General features: G+C 34.9%; 1 protein-coding gene across 1 annotated transcript; it reads right to left on the reverse strand.

Annotated features, from left to right (window-relative positions):
• Window positions 1–238: 238 nt before the first annotated feature.
• On the reverse strand, window positions 239–13815 carry LOC110442909 (palmitoyltransferase ZDHHC17-like). Its single transcript, XM_021486789.1, has 15 exons — window positions 13737–13815; window positions 11993–12228; window positions 10882–10959; window positions 10327–10397; window positions 9569–9707; window positions 8648–8810; window positions 7640–7765; window positions 6177–6316; window positions 5556–5656; window positions 4550–4674; window positions 3728–3884; window positions 2712–2795; window positions 2159–2316; window positions 1479–1666; window positions 239–790 (listed from the first exon to the last, which is right to left on the reverse strand). The coding sequence occupies exons 1-15, from the start codon at window positions 13794–13796 to the stop codon at window positions 622–624; spliced, it is 1995 nt and encodes a 664-aa protein (XP_021342464.1). The 5' UTR covers window positions 13797–13815; the 3' UTR covers window positions 239–621.
• Between the last annotated feature and the right edge of the window lie 2122 nt (window positions 13816–15937).

Here is a 15937-nt window from a genome sequence, read left to right on the forward strand (position 1 = left end):
AGCTGATTCAGTGCCCCTTGATGTCACTTAAGACAGGCTTACTGATACATATCCAACACACTGATTCAGTCCCAGTGGTGTTAGGAAAGACAGGTTTAATCCTAAGATATGTTTTTTTCTGAATGAAATTAAACAAATTTACAGAAAAAATAAAAATGTAATCGTGCTTAAACTCTCAGGCTATAAAAAGAGGCTAGTTTATATTCAAATTGATCAGCTGAAGAAATTGAGACTTGATGTCACTAAAGACAGGCTTACTGATACATATCCAACACACTGATTCAGTCCCAGTGGTGTCAGGAAAGACAGGTTTAATCCTAAGATATGTTTTTTTCTGAATGAAATTAAACAAATTTACAGAAAAAATAAAAATGTAATCGTGCTTAAACTCTCAGGCTATAAAAAGAGGCTAGTTTATATTCAAATTGATCAGCTGAAGAAATTGAGAAGTATACATTTCCTTTTTTTCTTATTGAATAAATAAAAATAGTTTAAGGCATAAAGTTCAAAAAAAGGTATACGTTAAAACAAAATGACCAAAAGGGGGGAGGTCCTGAGAGTAGCCATTCAATGCTTTTATCTGATCACCAGAATAACAGCTGATTTTCCTTGTTCACATCTCTACACAAACTGGTAGTTTTCCCGGTTCACATTGAATTTGAGCCTCTTTGACACGGCTGCCTCCTCACCAGGCAGTACAAACAGGTGTCGATAGTCAAGCTTATTGGGCCGTAGCAATCCACAAAGACGCCAGCCAAACAGATCCACTGCGTTCTTAAACATTCCACGACTGTAAATAAAATTGTACATACATTGCTTTTTTCCTCAAAATTGTTGTATAAAACTTCATTTTCGTGCAACTGAAATGGAATTGTCTTTTCCCCCACTTTCAAGTATACTGGAATAATTGATATGATTTAAATTTATTTCTATGTTCATAGTAGCATATATCCAAAAAATCAACATGTGGCTCCGTTATGAAGCCATTATTTTCTCTTTAATGTAAAGCTGGACATCTCCTTTCATATAACAATGATTTACAACTTCGAATTAATTGCACAAACGACTCTACATTTTTGAGTTATGACACCATTTGTCAATGTAACTTAACACCTCAAGATTCACACTAATTTCATTACAGCCTTAAATCAATCACTCAACTGAACATGATTTTACACCATGCTCAATGTCCTTGATGATCTAACAATTATAATGTAAAGTGAAAGATTAACATGTACCCCTAACTTAAACTGAATTATATGCAACATGTACATGTATGATTGTGAAGCCTTTTCAAAGTGTGCATGACTAATTTGGGTCAGTACATTTAAAAAAAAAAAAAATGAATAATTAAAGATAAGAAATATCAATTACACTGATCAGACAAATTCAATTTTGGAAATTCAGAAGCAAAATATATGTAACCAGCCAGAAAGACAATAAAAGTAATAAATATGTGGTTTTCAGGTGATACTCACTAGAAGGGATTTTTTGATTTGGCTTTAGGTCCTCCATGAAAAGTTTGGTGTCCGTGACCATGACCTCCATGACTGTGACCGTGACCTTGACTCTGAGCCAGTTCCTGTGCTTTGGCCTCTTTGTCATGTAGGTATTCATATTTCACAAAGTTGATCCTCTCATTGGTAGTCATGCCTAACCATATAATCTAAACACAAGGAGAAAGGGTTTAACAAACCTTAGAGATACATTGAACTCGGTGAAGTCCTAACTTCATAAATACACGTATTACAGTAGTAAAACAAATATCAATTAAGTAGGGCATGAAATGGGGTAAACTTAGCTAGTCAAGAAGTCACTATTTAAGTGAGCTTACAAGAATTCATTTTAGCAATTTACATTTTAGTGAACATGGTTTTCTTTTTATGTGCTCACATGTTTTCATCATAGTGAGCTTCGAAATTTATAATTAACCAAGCATAGATTTTTTTTGTAATATCAGCAGAACTTTTCTGTTTAGTGAGTTCAGAAATGATTGTTTTACTAAGCTTAGAATTTTTATTTTAGCAAATTTAGGTCATTTAGTTAAAGAATTTAAAAGAAATTATCATATGAAAACTAATAATGCCTCTGATTTGATGAGCCATCTTGTCAGATTTTTTTTGCAGAAATTTCAGAAACAACTCCATCAAAATCTAACCTGATAAAGCTGACAGGTTAGCAAAATGCCAACCCACAGCATGTGGCCAAGGGAGTTGAGGGCAATCCAGGCGACCCACGGTGACGCTTTTACGATCTTATAGATAATACCTGTTATACCGTCAACATAGACATCGAATGGACACACATGACTCCAGTCTAGAAAGAAAAACATGAATACGTAAAATATTCAATACATGGATGTTTTATTCATTTAATAATCTATATTGATCATCAGTCAATGACGCCCTTTTAAATGCAGCAAAAATATAGCAAACATCCCCCCCTCCCAACATTGTTTCATCTTAAACGGTCTTTGAGGGAACCTTACAAGGTTTTTTTAGATTTCTTCATCAGTGTCTTTTAAGAGGCACCCACATGGCCTCACATGGGGTATATCAACTTTAGTTTGATTACATGTGAGTACCAAAATGATCACACATATTGTTAATCATTCACACTTGTCATTATATATTTAAACAATCAAGGCTGATTAAAAAACAGGTGTCTTTGATAAATAAATGGTTTCAAAGGAGATTTCATATTTTACTTACAAATCTGGCATCCATGGAAACACCAGCATATCATACCGAACAGGAAAAACAGATATCCAATGAAATACTTGTGATTGTCAGCACCTGCAGATATAATAAATCAAAAGTGTGTTCAAATTATCCGCCTAATCTGACTGACCAGATGTTTACCTTAACTGATAAACACAATAGGTACAATCCACATTTAGTAATACTAACTGAGATCGTATTTGACGCAAATTCCATTCTTATTAATGGTAGGAATATCTAACCGTACCGTGTTAACAGAATTCTGTCAACGATTGTTTGATTTTATATTGATTTCATACACATAGGATATACTTTTGAAATCTGGCGGTAATCTGGAACTAAATATATTGGGGGCATAATAGGGAAATCGCCAAATTCAACCAATCATCAGACAGGATTCGGCTGATGATAGAGCTAGTCTAGGATAACCTACTGAAGTAGGACCAGCCTAAAAACAGATATATTGACACTCCCCCGCCAGTGGTTTAATCATCCAGTCATCCATCACCAGGACCTGGGAGATATTATGTTAGGACCAGAGAGTTTTCAAAGGGAATTTTTCAATATTTACAAAATTCCTACTGCTCAAAGTATGAAATTATACACTCTTAGTACTATTTTCATAAATCAAATATTGTCCGTGTATGATTAGATTTTGAATTCGTGATCCTGATGCTTCAGAAAGCTACTATACCATTGATTCTATACTATTAACTAATCCATTGGACTACCACAACATGTACGTGTACTACAGTATTCAACCTAACAAGAGTAAACGCCTGCACTTTATTTTCTGGTCTGAATGTTCCATCCCTTCACCCTAATTTACAGACTTACTTGAAAAAAATTGTCTTATTTACACAAATTATGAAGCACTTTGGGCACTTAGCAAGTCAATTAAGCATTAATGCATGTTAAATCTAAATAAGCAATACAAGAATATCTAATGGATCTCTCAAAGGTGGTATTTCAAAACAGGTTTGATTCAGTTCTGAGATCATACTAACCGACACAGTTGTCAATCCAGGGACAGTGGTGGTCCATTTTTGCCACACATCTGTTGCAGGTGTTACAGTGCTTGGACCGGATAGGGCGGTGTATCAGACAGGTGCTACAGAACTGCTGAAGGGTCAAGGTCTGGTCTTCTGCCAGGTCTAGTATTACCTGTACAAATCACATCATCATAATTTTTATGCCACACATCACTGTACATAAAAGTACATAGAATACAGTGATTTAAAAGTGTTGTCCAGCCGATATCAGCTTATGAGACAGTAGAAAATGATAAGTAATCTATTATAAAATACATAACATTATATACTCATATCTGACAGCATATCACCAGAACAGTTTTGGCAGTCTCTCTATCAAAGAGTTATTTATGTATCAACCAGTCTCTATAGATAAAGGGAGACAACCTAGTTTGAGTCTCGCAAGAGCTTTCCTGTAACAACACAATTTGAAAGGCTTATGTAATACTCTGGCACTTTGTCATACTTGAAATGTTGAAACGTTCTAAACTCATTGCTAGCATTATTGACCTCCTTGTGTTGTTTTATAAAACAAATCAACAATATCTTTTCATAGGATGCACCATATTTTTGTGCGTTTATCAACACTACAAAATAATTTCATCTCATGATTTTGAATGTTCATTTTTGTAGTTGATCTTATGTTGCTCTGTATAAGAATTAGCTGAACAAATATTTTAGTACACTGTTTGGCATACTGCCTGATGAGAGACAACAAACTGACAGGTTCTGTTGTCATTTCACGATGTGATCTCTATCTATTGAAACAGTCAATGTAAGTTTTATGCGATATCTTACCTGGATCTTCTCTGTACGATCAGTTTCAATGAAGCCAGGGTCAGCTCGCCAGGCCTTCCAAAAGTTATATGTCAGCAGCAAGGTGTTGATAGTGAATATAAGATTCTTCTCTGTACTTTGTATATCTGGGCATCAGTCAAGGATTTCTACATGAAAGATTGCCCTTTCACACAGTGATTAATGCTTTACTTTCCATTAGTGACTCTTACTTTTTAATGCTTTATACTCAATGATTTAATATTTCTACATTTAATAGTTTAATCCCCATTAATTGATCAAGTTAAAATGTTTTAATCCAAATTAATACGAATGGTTTTAATGGTTAAATCCTCATTTACACAAATTCCATGTACTGTTTATGGTTTTTATGGTGGAAACCCCATTAGTTTCATTTTAAATGGTTTAATCCTCATTAAAATTTATTATTTTAATGGTTTAATCCTAATTAATAGATCAAGTTCAAAAGGTTTATTCCCCATTAATAATATTACTGCAGCATGGCTAAATTGGCCTTCTCTGATTATATTGTCTATTGTCTCTGTCCCAAAGAAATCTGTCACATCCTGATGTGTAATATATTGAAATTGATAATGAATCTACAGACTTTTCAGGACAAACCTCAAGCATATTTCAAGAACTTTTCAAATACCTTCTTGTTATCTCAAGAAAAGAAGGGTAGAACTATTTTGTTTGTAGTGTATGTATACCTATATATAACACAATTGTTTTTTAAAAATCACAACAGATTTTAATATAATTGTTTTATTATGACTCTTTTGTAATATTTTTTTTCATAAAAAACAAAGCTTTGAAACAGTTCTTCGTTGAAAACAAATGACCTACCCTAGGGGTCTTTCTTACCCATGGCCCAGTACACTTTGAAACAGTTCTTCCTTGAAAACAAATGACCTTTCCTAGGGGCCTTTCTTACCCAGTACACTGACTCTATGGTCCATTGGCATTGACCCTATGGTCAATTCCCTTTTCGACATACAACAAAGGATACAGGGCACAAAATAGACAATCCAGGTGTAATACATCCAAAGCTTGGTCGCCAAGTAAATACTGATTGGCATTATCGTCATCAACTTGTCATCAAAGAAGAAGCTGCCAGGTAAACAATAGCAACAGGTATAATCACATAGTCTTGATAAACCAGTCATCTTCATTTCAAGCAAATCTGGCAGGGTTGCCAGACAGCTGGATTAATCGAATAATTTTGATAAATTTTTAATATGGTTGTAAGCAAATACTCCCTAAAACATAGGATCAACTGCATGACAATTGGATAAGTCATGGCAAGAAAAACCAGACTCAATGCTGAAATCAAATTTGATGTTTACCTATACATAAATATCTACTGCTAAGCATGTACTGTATTAATTGTAGTTTGACTTTTTTCACTCACTAAGATTTTTTCATACTTTTTGTATGTTGTTGGGATTAGCAGGAGAGAACTGAAATTTGCGTAATCCTATTCATATACCATCATGAATAAAATTGGTTAAAATGAAATATTGCCAGGTTTTCTATTTATTAAGATAAAATTCTGTTGAATTCTCGTCAGAGGTCAGTATTTTCTGTAAATTCTGTCCTTCGAGTAACAAAGTAATGAAGGATTACTTACTGTGCTACAACCTTCCAGACGATGATGGCCACCACAACCAATGCAAGCTTGACATACCAGTCTGCAGCCATTTCTGGGATTGCACCTATGACCCATAGGGCGATGAATGGAAACACCAACATCACCTTCTTACGCACTGTCTAAATAAAAACAAGACTTTACAATTTAGAGTATACGTATATATAATCTTTTGATGCATCGTTTTTTCTGATGTTTTCAGAGGTTTTTGTGAAGCCATTTATGGGCCTAATTTTTCGCTATTCCTAATGAAAATTAGTCAAATCTTATTTAAAACTGTTTGTGAAACCTTGCGAGTGAGAGATCATTTGACAATCTATATATCAAGTTATTACCCATTCTTTGTCGTTGTTGTATTTCTGTAGACAATATCTGGTGTCATATCCCAGCTCTATCCTTATTACCCATACCTTGTCATTGTTGTATTTCTGTAGACAATGTCTGGTGTCATATCCCAGCTCTATCCTTATTTCCCATACCTTGTCGTTTGTGTATTTCTGTAGACAAAGTCTGGTGTCATATCCCAGCTCTATCCTTATTACCCATACCTTGCCGTTTGTGTATTTCTGTAGACAATGTCTGGTGTCGTATCCCAGCTCTATCCATATTACCCATACCTTGTCGTTGGTGTATTTCTGCAGACAATGTCTGGTGTCATATCCCAGCTCTATCCTTATTTCCCATACCTTGTCGTTGGTGTATTTCTGTAGACAATGTCTGGTGTCGTATGCCAGCTCTATCCTTATTACCCATACCTTGTCCTTTGTGTATTTCTGTAGACAATGTCTGGTGTCATATCCTAGCTCTATCCTTATTACCCATACCTTGTCGTTTGTGTATTTCTGTAGACAATGTCTGGTGTCATATCCAAGCTCGATCTTTATTACCCATACCTTGTCGTTGATGTATTTCTGTAGACAATGTCTGGTGTCGTATCCCAGCTCTATCCTTATTCCCCATACCTTGCCGTTTGTGTATTTCTGTAGACAATGTCTGGTGTCGTATCCCAGCTCTATCCTTATTACCCATACCTTGTCCTTTGTGTATTTCTGTAGACAATGTCTGGTGTCGTATGCCAGCTCTATCCTTATTACCCATACCTTGTCCTTTGTGTATTTCTGTAGACAATGTCTGGTGTCGTATCCCAGCTCTATCCTTATTACCCATGCCTTGCCGTTTGTGTATTTCTGTAGACAATGTCTGGTGTCATATCCCAGCTCTATCCTTATTACACATACCTTGCCGTTTGTGTAACTCTGTAGACAATGTCTGGTGTCATATCCTAGCTCTATCCTTATTACCCATACCTTGTCGTTTGTGTAACTCTGTAGACAATGTCTGGTGTCATATCCCAGCTCTATCCTTATTACCCATACCTTGTCGTTTGTGTATTTCTGTAGACAATGTCTGGTGTCATATCCCAGCTCTATCCTTATTACCCATACCTTGTCGTTTGTGTATTTCTGTAGACAATGTCTGGTGTCGTATCCCAGCTCTATCCTCATCTCATGTAGCCGCTTCACAACTGTTGTGTGCTTGTGCATGGCTGCCAGATCAATGGGAGTCTGACCCTGGAATGTGTAGATCAAAGATACTGTGAAACCTGTATAATCTGACCCATTGGTACGCAGTCTGACATTATATCATATCTGTAATTTATCTGTACTTTGGGGCCGCAGTGGCCTAGTGATTAAGGCATCTGACATTTTGCTACCACTAGCCTTCCACCACTGGGTCGCGAGTTCAAGGCCTATATGGGGCAGTTGCCAGGTACTGGTGGTTTTTCTCTGATTTTCCTCCACCACCAAAACCTGGCACATCCTGAAATGACCGTAGCTATTAAAAGGACATAAAACAGGAACAAACCAAACCAATGCTGTAGTTTGTTTTGTCATAAAAAAAACTGCCAAACAAAATATGTGTATTTTGACACCCTTCTCAATCAAATCAATTAGTAAGATTCCGCAGGGTGTCACATTAGACAATCAATGTGTACACAAGTGTACAATGAATAAATAACTAATACTATAATACAATAAACTACCTTACTAACTTCCGAATGACAACTAACCCCACTGTCAATTTTGTATTCCTAGTTATACATGTTATATATTACACAATATCACACGCACATGTCAATGTTGATTCTCTCATAAGTAGTTATGCTGAGTTTTGAGTTTCGAGAATACAGTTTGGAAATAATGATGATCAACCAAGTAAGAAAATATTATACAGATGAAAAACGTATGTATAGACATGTATACTCAATTGTTAGGACAAAATAGAAAGGAATATTTCAATTTTAAGCAAAGGTTATTATTTGAGTATGGAAAAGAACATGCCTGTTTCAAAATAACTACAACAAACTACAATATACATAAACTCCAATATATTGACCAACTTAAAAAATATTTTTGCAATATAGAATTCTAGCTATATCCAGTCCCACGCACCTTTGTGTTAACAGCGTCCAGGTTGGCCCCAGCGTTGATCAGTGTCTTGATGATGACCGTGTTGGCAGTCTGACAAGCAAAGTGGAGCGGGGTGTTTCCCTGGATCTTATCCCTTTTGTCTAAAGAAGCGCCAAATGTCAGCAACATTCGGACGGGATCATAGCTGTGTAGAAACAAGACAATCACTACAGGTTTCCCACATTTTATTATATACCTAGTGTATCTTACTAAAAAGCCAGTTTTTCATACCATCCAATACAAGGACATTGTACTTCCCTATTAGTCAACCTTTGTTGACTTGAACACAATGGTGTTATGCACTGATCAAATTTAAGGAATAAAACAAGAATGGAATCCAAATATTACATTGCCATTTATGCTTAAGTAACACACTTTCCTTTTTAAACCTTGATACAGGATAAGTATGATTAGTGTTGCAAAAATTCAATATGTATTTAAAGATATATGTAATTAATACTGCCCACATCCTTATATGATGTTACTGTTGATACTTGTTCATTGCACAGATGTACATATCCATTTGTATCAATGGAGGTATTAGATCCAGAGGGGTGTGTCACAGATCCCCATTCTATAGTCCATGTATAAGTGTAGTAGATATACCTTTATGATCCATAGAACAGAATTTTTTACTTCGCCTCTGTCATTCATCCACAAAAAGACCTTTGTCAATCTGTGGCATCAAGGAAGTCTTGGTATTGTTTTTAAAAAACATTGTTTGGAAACTTTATCTACTTGACCTGCAATTCTCTTTGTGTAAATTTAGTCAAATGGAAATATCAAATTTAACAGGAAAATATCTTTCCAAGCCTGTATACCTTAGAAAACGATAGAACTCTCTACGCTGAGTGTCATTTCCTAATTATCAGACATTCATGTAAAGTGGTGTCCCTGACTTACGCAAATATTCTGTAGGAAGCATACATAAGTGATGTCATGCCGTTTTGGTCCACCATGTCTACGTCGTGGCCCTTGGCTATGAGATAGGCCACAATGGCTGTGTGTCCAAACTGAGCCGCTAGATGTATACAACTACATCCTGTAATAAAGATAAATTCTACTCTAATGTTTTTATGAAAAGTTAAGAAGAAGTAGAAAATGTACAGGATGCAGGTTTGATTCCTAATGTTATTTTCATGTTAATATGAAAACAAATATAAATTTAATTTATACCTTCACCAGTCACCTCAAAAATCCAGAACTTTCATTTCTATTTACATTTGTGTTGTATGGACTCTTAATAAACAAACTAAGTAAAACTGTTAACACATAAATGTATTCCAGTCGGAAAAAGAGTAGACTTTTCATCATACCTTTTTCTAAACATTTTTGATGGAAATTCCTGAATGGTTTACAAGTTATGTTTGTTGCCTCATGGAAATAGAAGCCATAGAAAACATGACCTTGTTCCTATATCAATGGCCAGCTCACCATTTGTTAAAACAGTGTATTTAAAATTATATTGTAAACTAAACATTTATTAGTGTACTACATAATATGTATGCTGCATACCTCATTGCCACCAGGGCTTTGTGTAAAATTTAAATGTTATTTTTTGTTAGCTCCCCATAAAAATGTAAGTTTAGGTACATATATGTGCACTTATGACTTCGAGACACTTTCCCATCCAGACATAATATGACAAAAACAAACCAAACCTTCTCCATCTCTGAGAGTTGGGTCTGCCCCCAATGACATCAACAGTACAACCATCTTCAGATGACCTTGCCTGCAGCAAAGGAAACAATCATCTGATATTTTCACTTTTTCAGAAAGCATGTTTATTAACTGTGATTCAAATTGAATTTTGTACCTCCTGACAGATAATCAGAACTTGCCATGAGAGATTAACATTACAGCTAGATAGAAAAATATTTCTAAAGGCAGTTTAGTTTTAAAAATATTATCCCTCTTTTCAAAGTTTTCTTAAAAGAAAACAACTTCCAGCAATGAGTTTTAAAACTGCTCTCTCATTCTGCCTACATGTACAATTTATATAACACAGATTAACAATAATATTACAAAGGCTTTCCCTGAGATAAAAAAAATCAGATTCTATACAATTTTACGACTCTGTTTAAAGATCAGAAACAAGTTCTTCTTAACGCAAGGAGTTAAACTTTTGTCTATTCACCATTACACTGGTGTTCTAACTGTCAAGTGCTCTAGATCTCCCAGCTGACTGGGGCTGGTAATGTAAAAGTATAAGGTACCTTGTTGCCCAGTGAAGAGGTGTTGAGTTAAGGTCTCCTCCAAACTTGTCCACGACAGCTCCCTTGCTAACAAAGTATCTGTAAAATCAAGGACATTATTTCACTACAATACTATAGATATTGATATATCTTCAACTCTTTATTTCATACATGTATAAAACATCTACCTGTAGGTGTCACTACAGTATCTCAGGTGTAGTGTTGAGGGCACCTCAAACTACTCAACTGTACTTCAGCTCATATGAGAACTGTACTTGCCCTAGTGTAAGTCTATATAGAGCATTGTTATATACAGCGTTGTACCTTGTAATTCTTATACATAGGAAATGCGTCTTATAATTAATTTCCTTCAAGTACGTCAGATTACATGTATATTCTTGTCTGCATTTTGTAACTTACTGATTTTTTTATGACAGTCAAGTATGAGAAACAGAGGAAGGGTGCTTATCTTGAGAAAGTGGGGCACATGTTGTTCTCATTTCCTAACTGGACCTTTCGCCAGATTTCAGTTTAAATTTTATGAAGAAACTAGAAAAATTTGTTTTGAGATGAGCTTCATCAACATGTTCAATATGCTTTAATTTAGCTTAAAAAGAGCACTTGCTTATATTATCATCAGACACATGTTAATTAAGTCCCAGCTACAAAACATTCAAATTACAGAATTCCTTTTGCCAAAGGAACATTGTACAGTAACATGGAAACAATTGTAATACATGTACATACATCATCTGTACAGTAATTTTAAATGGAAATCAGCTCCACATTTCTATAAAATATCAAGTGAAAATCTAGACTTAATTTTCCCCATTAAAGGAATAGAAATGAATGGAACATAATGTACATTTCCTCATTTAAAGAAAAATATCTTTATTTCTCTTCAGGAAAATTGATTTTTTTAGGCTGAAATATTAAAACTTCAACAAAATCACAAGAACTGTAATTTGAAAATCTAGTTTTCCCTGATATGTGAAAAGACTACCAAAACATTTTCTTTAAAATATAACAAGACAAGGTATATCTGTGAGACTGTGAACATTAACACATATATCTAGATTTAATCAAAATGGGACCTAAGTATATGTAACAATTGTACATGGGATATACTGACTTTACAATTTCTGTCCTGTTGTTGATGCCAGCCCAGTGGAGGAGGCTTACGCTTTCCCTGTCATTCTCATTGACATCAAAACCTCCCTCAATGAGCTCCTGCACACGTTCCATCACACCATACTGTGTCGCTCGCACGATGTCGTAATTACGAAAGTCATCAGGCCCAGGCTGCTGGGGTATGGCAGAATCGACTTTCTCCGACATTTGTGATGAGTCAACATGACTTGTGGATCGCTTGATAAACAATAATGATAACAAATTCAGTTTTCTGTTTCTGGCTGTTACTTGTGACATAAAGTAACCACTGGCCACGGGCGAGCGAACCAGTGGTTAATTCCACCCCTGCATGGAGATTGCACACACATATATATATGTAGACCAAAAGGATCCCTGTCCCACTGCACTGTGGTTTTCCGTATATACAGTAACCTCCCCTTAACTTCTGTTTAGATATAGCTGCAGTGATCAATCAACAATAAGTTTATATGTGTCTTCTTCCATTGTATGGTTAAAAGATATGGTCCCACCATGTTAAATTTCAGTATTTTCAGAAATTCTATGGGTACATACAGTATCTAAATTTTCAAAATGCTATGGGTACAGGACCCAGCACTCGCACGTAGATTTATCACTGTTAAACTGCTGTAGCACTGTTGGGCCAGGCCAGGACACTTCAGAATCAGACCAGGCAATAAAGTATGTTAGAGTAATAGTATAACAATCTAAAAACCAGGGTTTGAATCCCAGTCGAGTTTTTATACACTAAGAACACTGTTCTTGGTGCTATTATATTTATTTCATCTTAGTATGTCTCATTAAAGTCCCGAAAGGTATTTTTTTTTTTCAGGAATTATTTATGAAAGCTAAAATTATCCCGGAAAAAAACAGTTAAACACTTAGTTACAGTTTTGATTAGTACTGGGATCCTTAAACAGGTTGGGCACAACGGCGCATATGGGTAATAATCCTGCATTTGGGTAACATCTTTGTATGTAATGGTTGAATGCACTTCGAATCTACTTTCACTATCCTATATAAACATTCAAAATTTGTACTTCACTTACGTTATTGAAAATCGCCACATCTATTGGTTATTACAAACAACTTTTGGTTGAACAGTCTTCGGTTTTGAAAGTATTTCATGACCTTGGAAGCCTTAGAAAAGTCGGGACATCTAAAATCACGAAAATGTCAAAACACGAAAAACGTTCAACCAAAATTTGTTTATAATAACCATATAAATAGCGATTTTTAATAAAGATAGTGAAGTACAAAATTTTGATTTTTTATATAGGATAGTGAAAGTAGATTTGAAGTGCATTCAACCATAACATACAAAGATGTTACCCAAATTCACGATTATTACCCATATGCGCCGGTGTGCCCAACCTGGTAAACGGGCACGTACATGTATCATTTTTAATGGTCAACATCAACATTATTCGCTTAATTTTAACAATAAAAACTATGCATTAGAAAGTCATTGTTTACACATATTTTTTGTCATCACTTTCAATTTTTTTGTTGCAACAAATCAGTGCAAGGACACCAAAAATAGTGTATGCCGGTATCCAAGCTTCAAGTATGTGGGGGATTAGCATTTTTCAGAATGTCAACACTGAAGACACCGTTCGCTAAATGAGAGAAGTTATAAATAAATTCAGTAAACGGAGACACTAGAATCATTTCGTTAAGGAATACACTTTGTGATGATAATAAATGAAAAAGACAGTTAGCATTACCTTCTCCAAAAGAGGCTGCATTGGATTACAAGTCGGATCAATCTCCTCCATAGTCGCCATGTTTGTTTTTCCTGTTATTCGCTAAACAATACACGGAAGCGTTTCGATATATCCGGAAACTTAAACTTGTCCTTATATATATATATTATATGATGTTAGGGTACATAAATGTCTCCCACTTCAGCTATGCAGTTTCGAACCGCCAGTCAAATATAGTGTATCTGGCTTCAGAATCAACATACAGCCTCACGAGCTGGTTCTCCTACAAGAGGATGGAGCTACTACTAAGTTATACTTTATCGGAACAAAAACTTAACACATTAATTTAACATTCATACACTTGCCGTGACATATTATTCACAGCATCTAAAATTAACAAAATAGCATGGGTCATAGATCATGAAGCAATTCAGTTTTAAATCTAAATATTAATGTTTCCGGATTTGTCAGTACCACAAGAGGCGTATCGGGCCTGTATCACCCACCTGTCTGCCTGATCCTTGTTTCCTCCAACCATGGTGAACTGATCTGACAGTTTTTGTATTGCATTACATTAGGCTGAGTGGCAGGAGACTATATAACAACATGACAGATAAATATAACTTTAAAAATAAAAATTTTAATGGTATGATGTATTTTATTTTATCTTGATACTTAATTTAATCCGCAAATTGCATGGTATAGTCGAAGCATGATTGATGATACTTTCTGTTTGAAAATTAAAATATGCAAAATTGTTACAAAAATGGAAAATCTGGCAATTACGTTTTGATGTCAGATTTACCTTTATACAGAGTTAAAACAATAGCCTACATTCCATTCATACTTATAAAACAAGCCACATAATTAGTTATTTAGTTTATAAACTTTGAGCTAAAATACTTTGGTAGATTAACTTCAGAAACTGTACGATTTATAGGAAGACAAGTGCACTCTTAAAACAATCAATGATCACAGGCCCCATGAAGCCATCGAATAACAAATTCTCAAACTAATTACCGTATTTAACCTAAAAAGGGTCCAGGGCACGTAACATTGAGAGAAGGGGTGCCCTTTTTGAATAAAATGTATTTGGAGATTTCTGCTACAGTAATATATATATACCAACAGTTATCGAGGTATGCTAGGATCCCTGGTGGATGAGTGAGCCTGTTTATTAGTGTGTGTAGTTTTACATTCAACATATTAATTCAAATATATATACATATTTTCTATCAGAATTGTCCATTTATTTCAATAATCTCAATAAGTAATTAATTATCGATAATTTTGTAAATATACTTTATTATTCTGTGTAAATGTATATATGTTGTACTGGTTCAAGAGAATTTAAGACTTATAATATAGGCAATGCCTGTTGTCTAATCCTTTTATTAATTCAATACAATTTGTTGAAACTAAAATGCTAGGATCGATGTGTGTGTATATTTGTTGTTGGGTAAACAAAGACATTAAGTTACCCTTGTATTCAGTTACATGTTTGGCCTGACATACATCCATGTAGTTATCAATGATGGCACAATAAGGAGAAGAATTAATTACCCCATTCAATGCGAAGATAAAACTTTAGGTCTGAAGTTCTTTTATCGTAAGAGAGAGTGCAGAAAGTATTAATGATCTACAGAATGGGAAAATCCTAGACATGTATGCTTCGCAAACAACAAACATGTACAGCTGTAATGTGCTGATGGTTGAAAAAGGTGACAGTTGGAGTAATAAAAGTAGGCACATGTGTCGATATGTTTCGAAATGAAGACAAGGTGTTTAAGACTTTTGTTAAAATCTAAAATTACTTTTGAACATCCAAGATGCCTAGGTTCATTTGGCCTGTAACATGCTTGGATGAAGGAGCTATCAAGTTTGTTCAAGGTTACTTTAAAAGGTGGCAGGAATCAGTCCTATTCAAAATTTTAACTTCTGCTGAATAACTAATTAGAAACCAATATGGTCATGATATTTGACAATTAGGATGTCAATGTGATTGGCCCCCAATTTTTTCAAATACAGATTACCTTGTCCCATTTTCAAAGTAATATGGATAAAATAGGTTTTTATAAAGTTAAAAAAGCTTCTTCTTAAATCCTATAGGAATGATATGGCTTAAAGGTCTATCAAGTTCATTCAGATAAATTATATTGCCTACTTCCATGGTCATTGGAATAAAATATGTTTGAAAACAAGGCATCGTCTAAAGAAGCATA

The sequence above is a fragment of the Mizuhopecten yessoensis genome, unplaced genomic scaffold (genome assembly GCF_002113885.1).
Source record: "Mizuhopecten yessoensis strain PY_sf001 unplaced genomic scaffold, ASM211388v2 scaffold716311, whole genome shotgun sequence".
In the NCBI taxonomy this organism is placed as follows: Eukaryota; Metazoa; Mollusca; class Bivalvia; order Pectinida; family Pectinidae; genus Mizuhopecten; species Mizuhopecten yessoensis.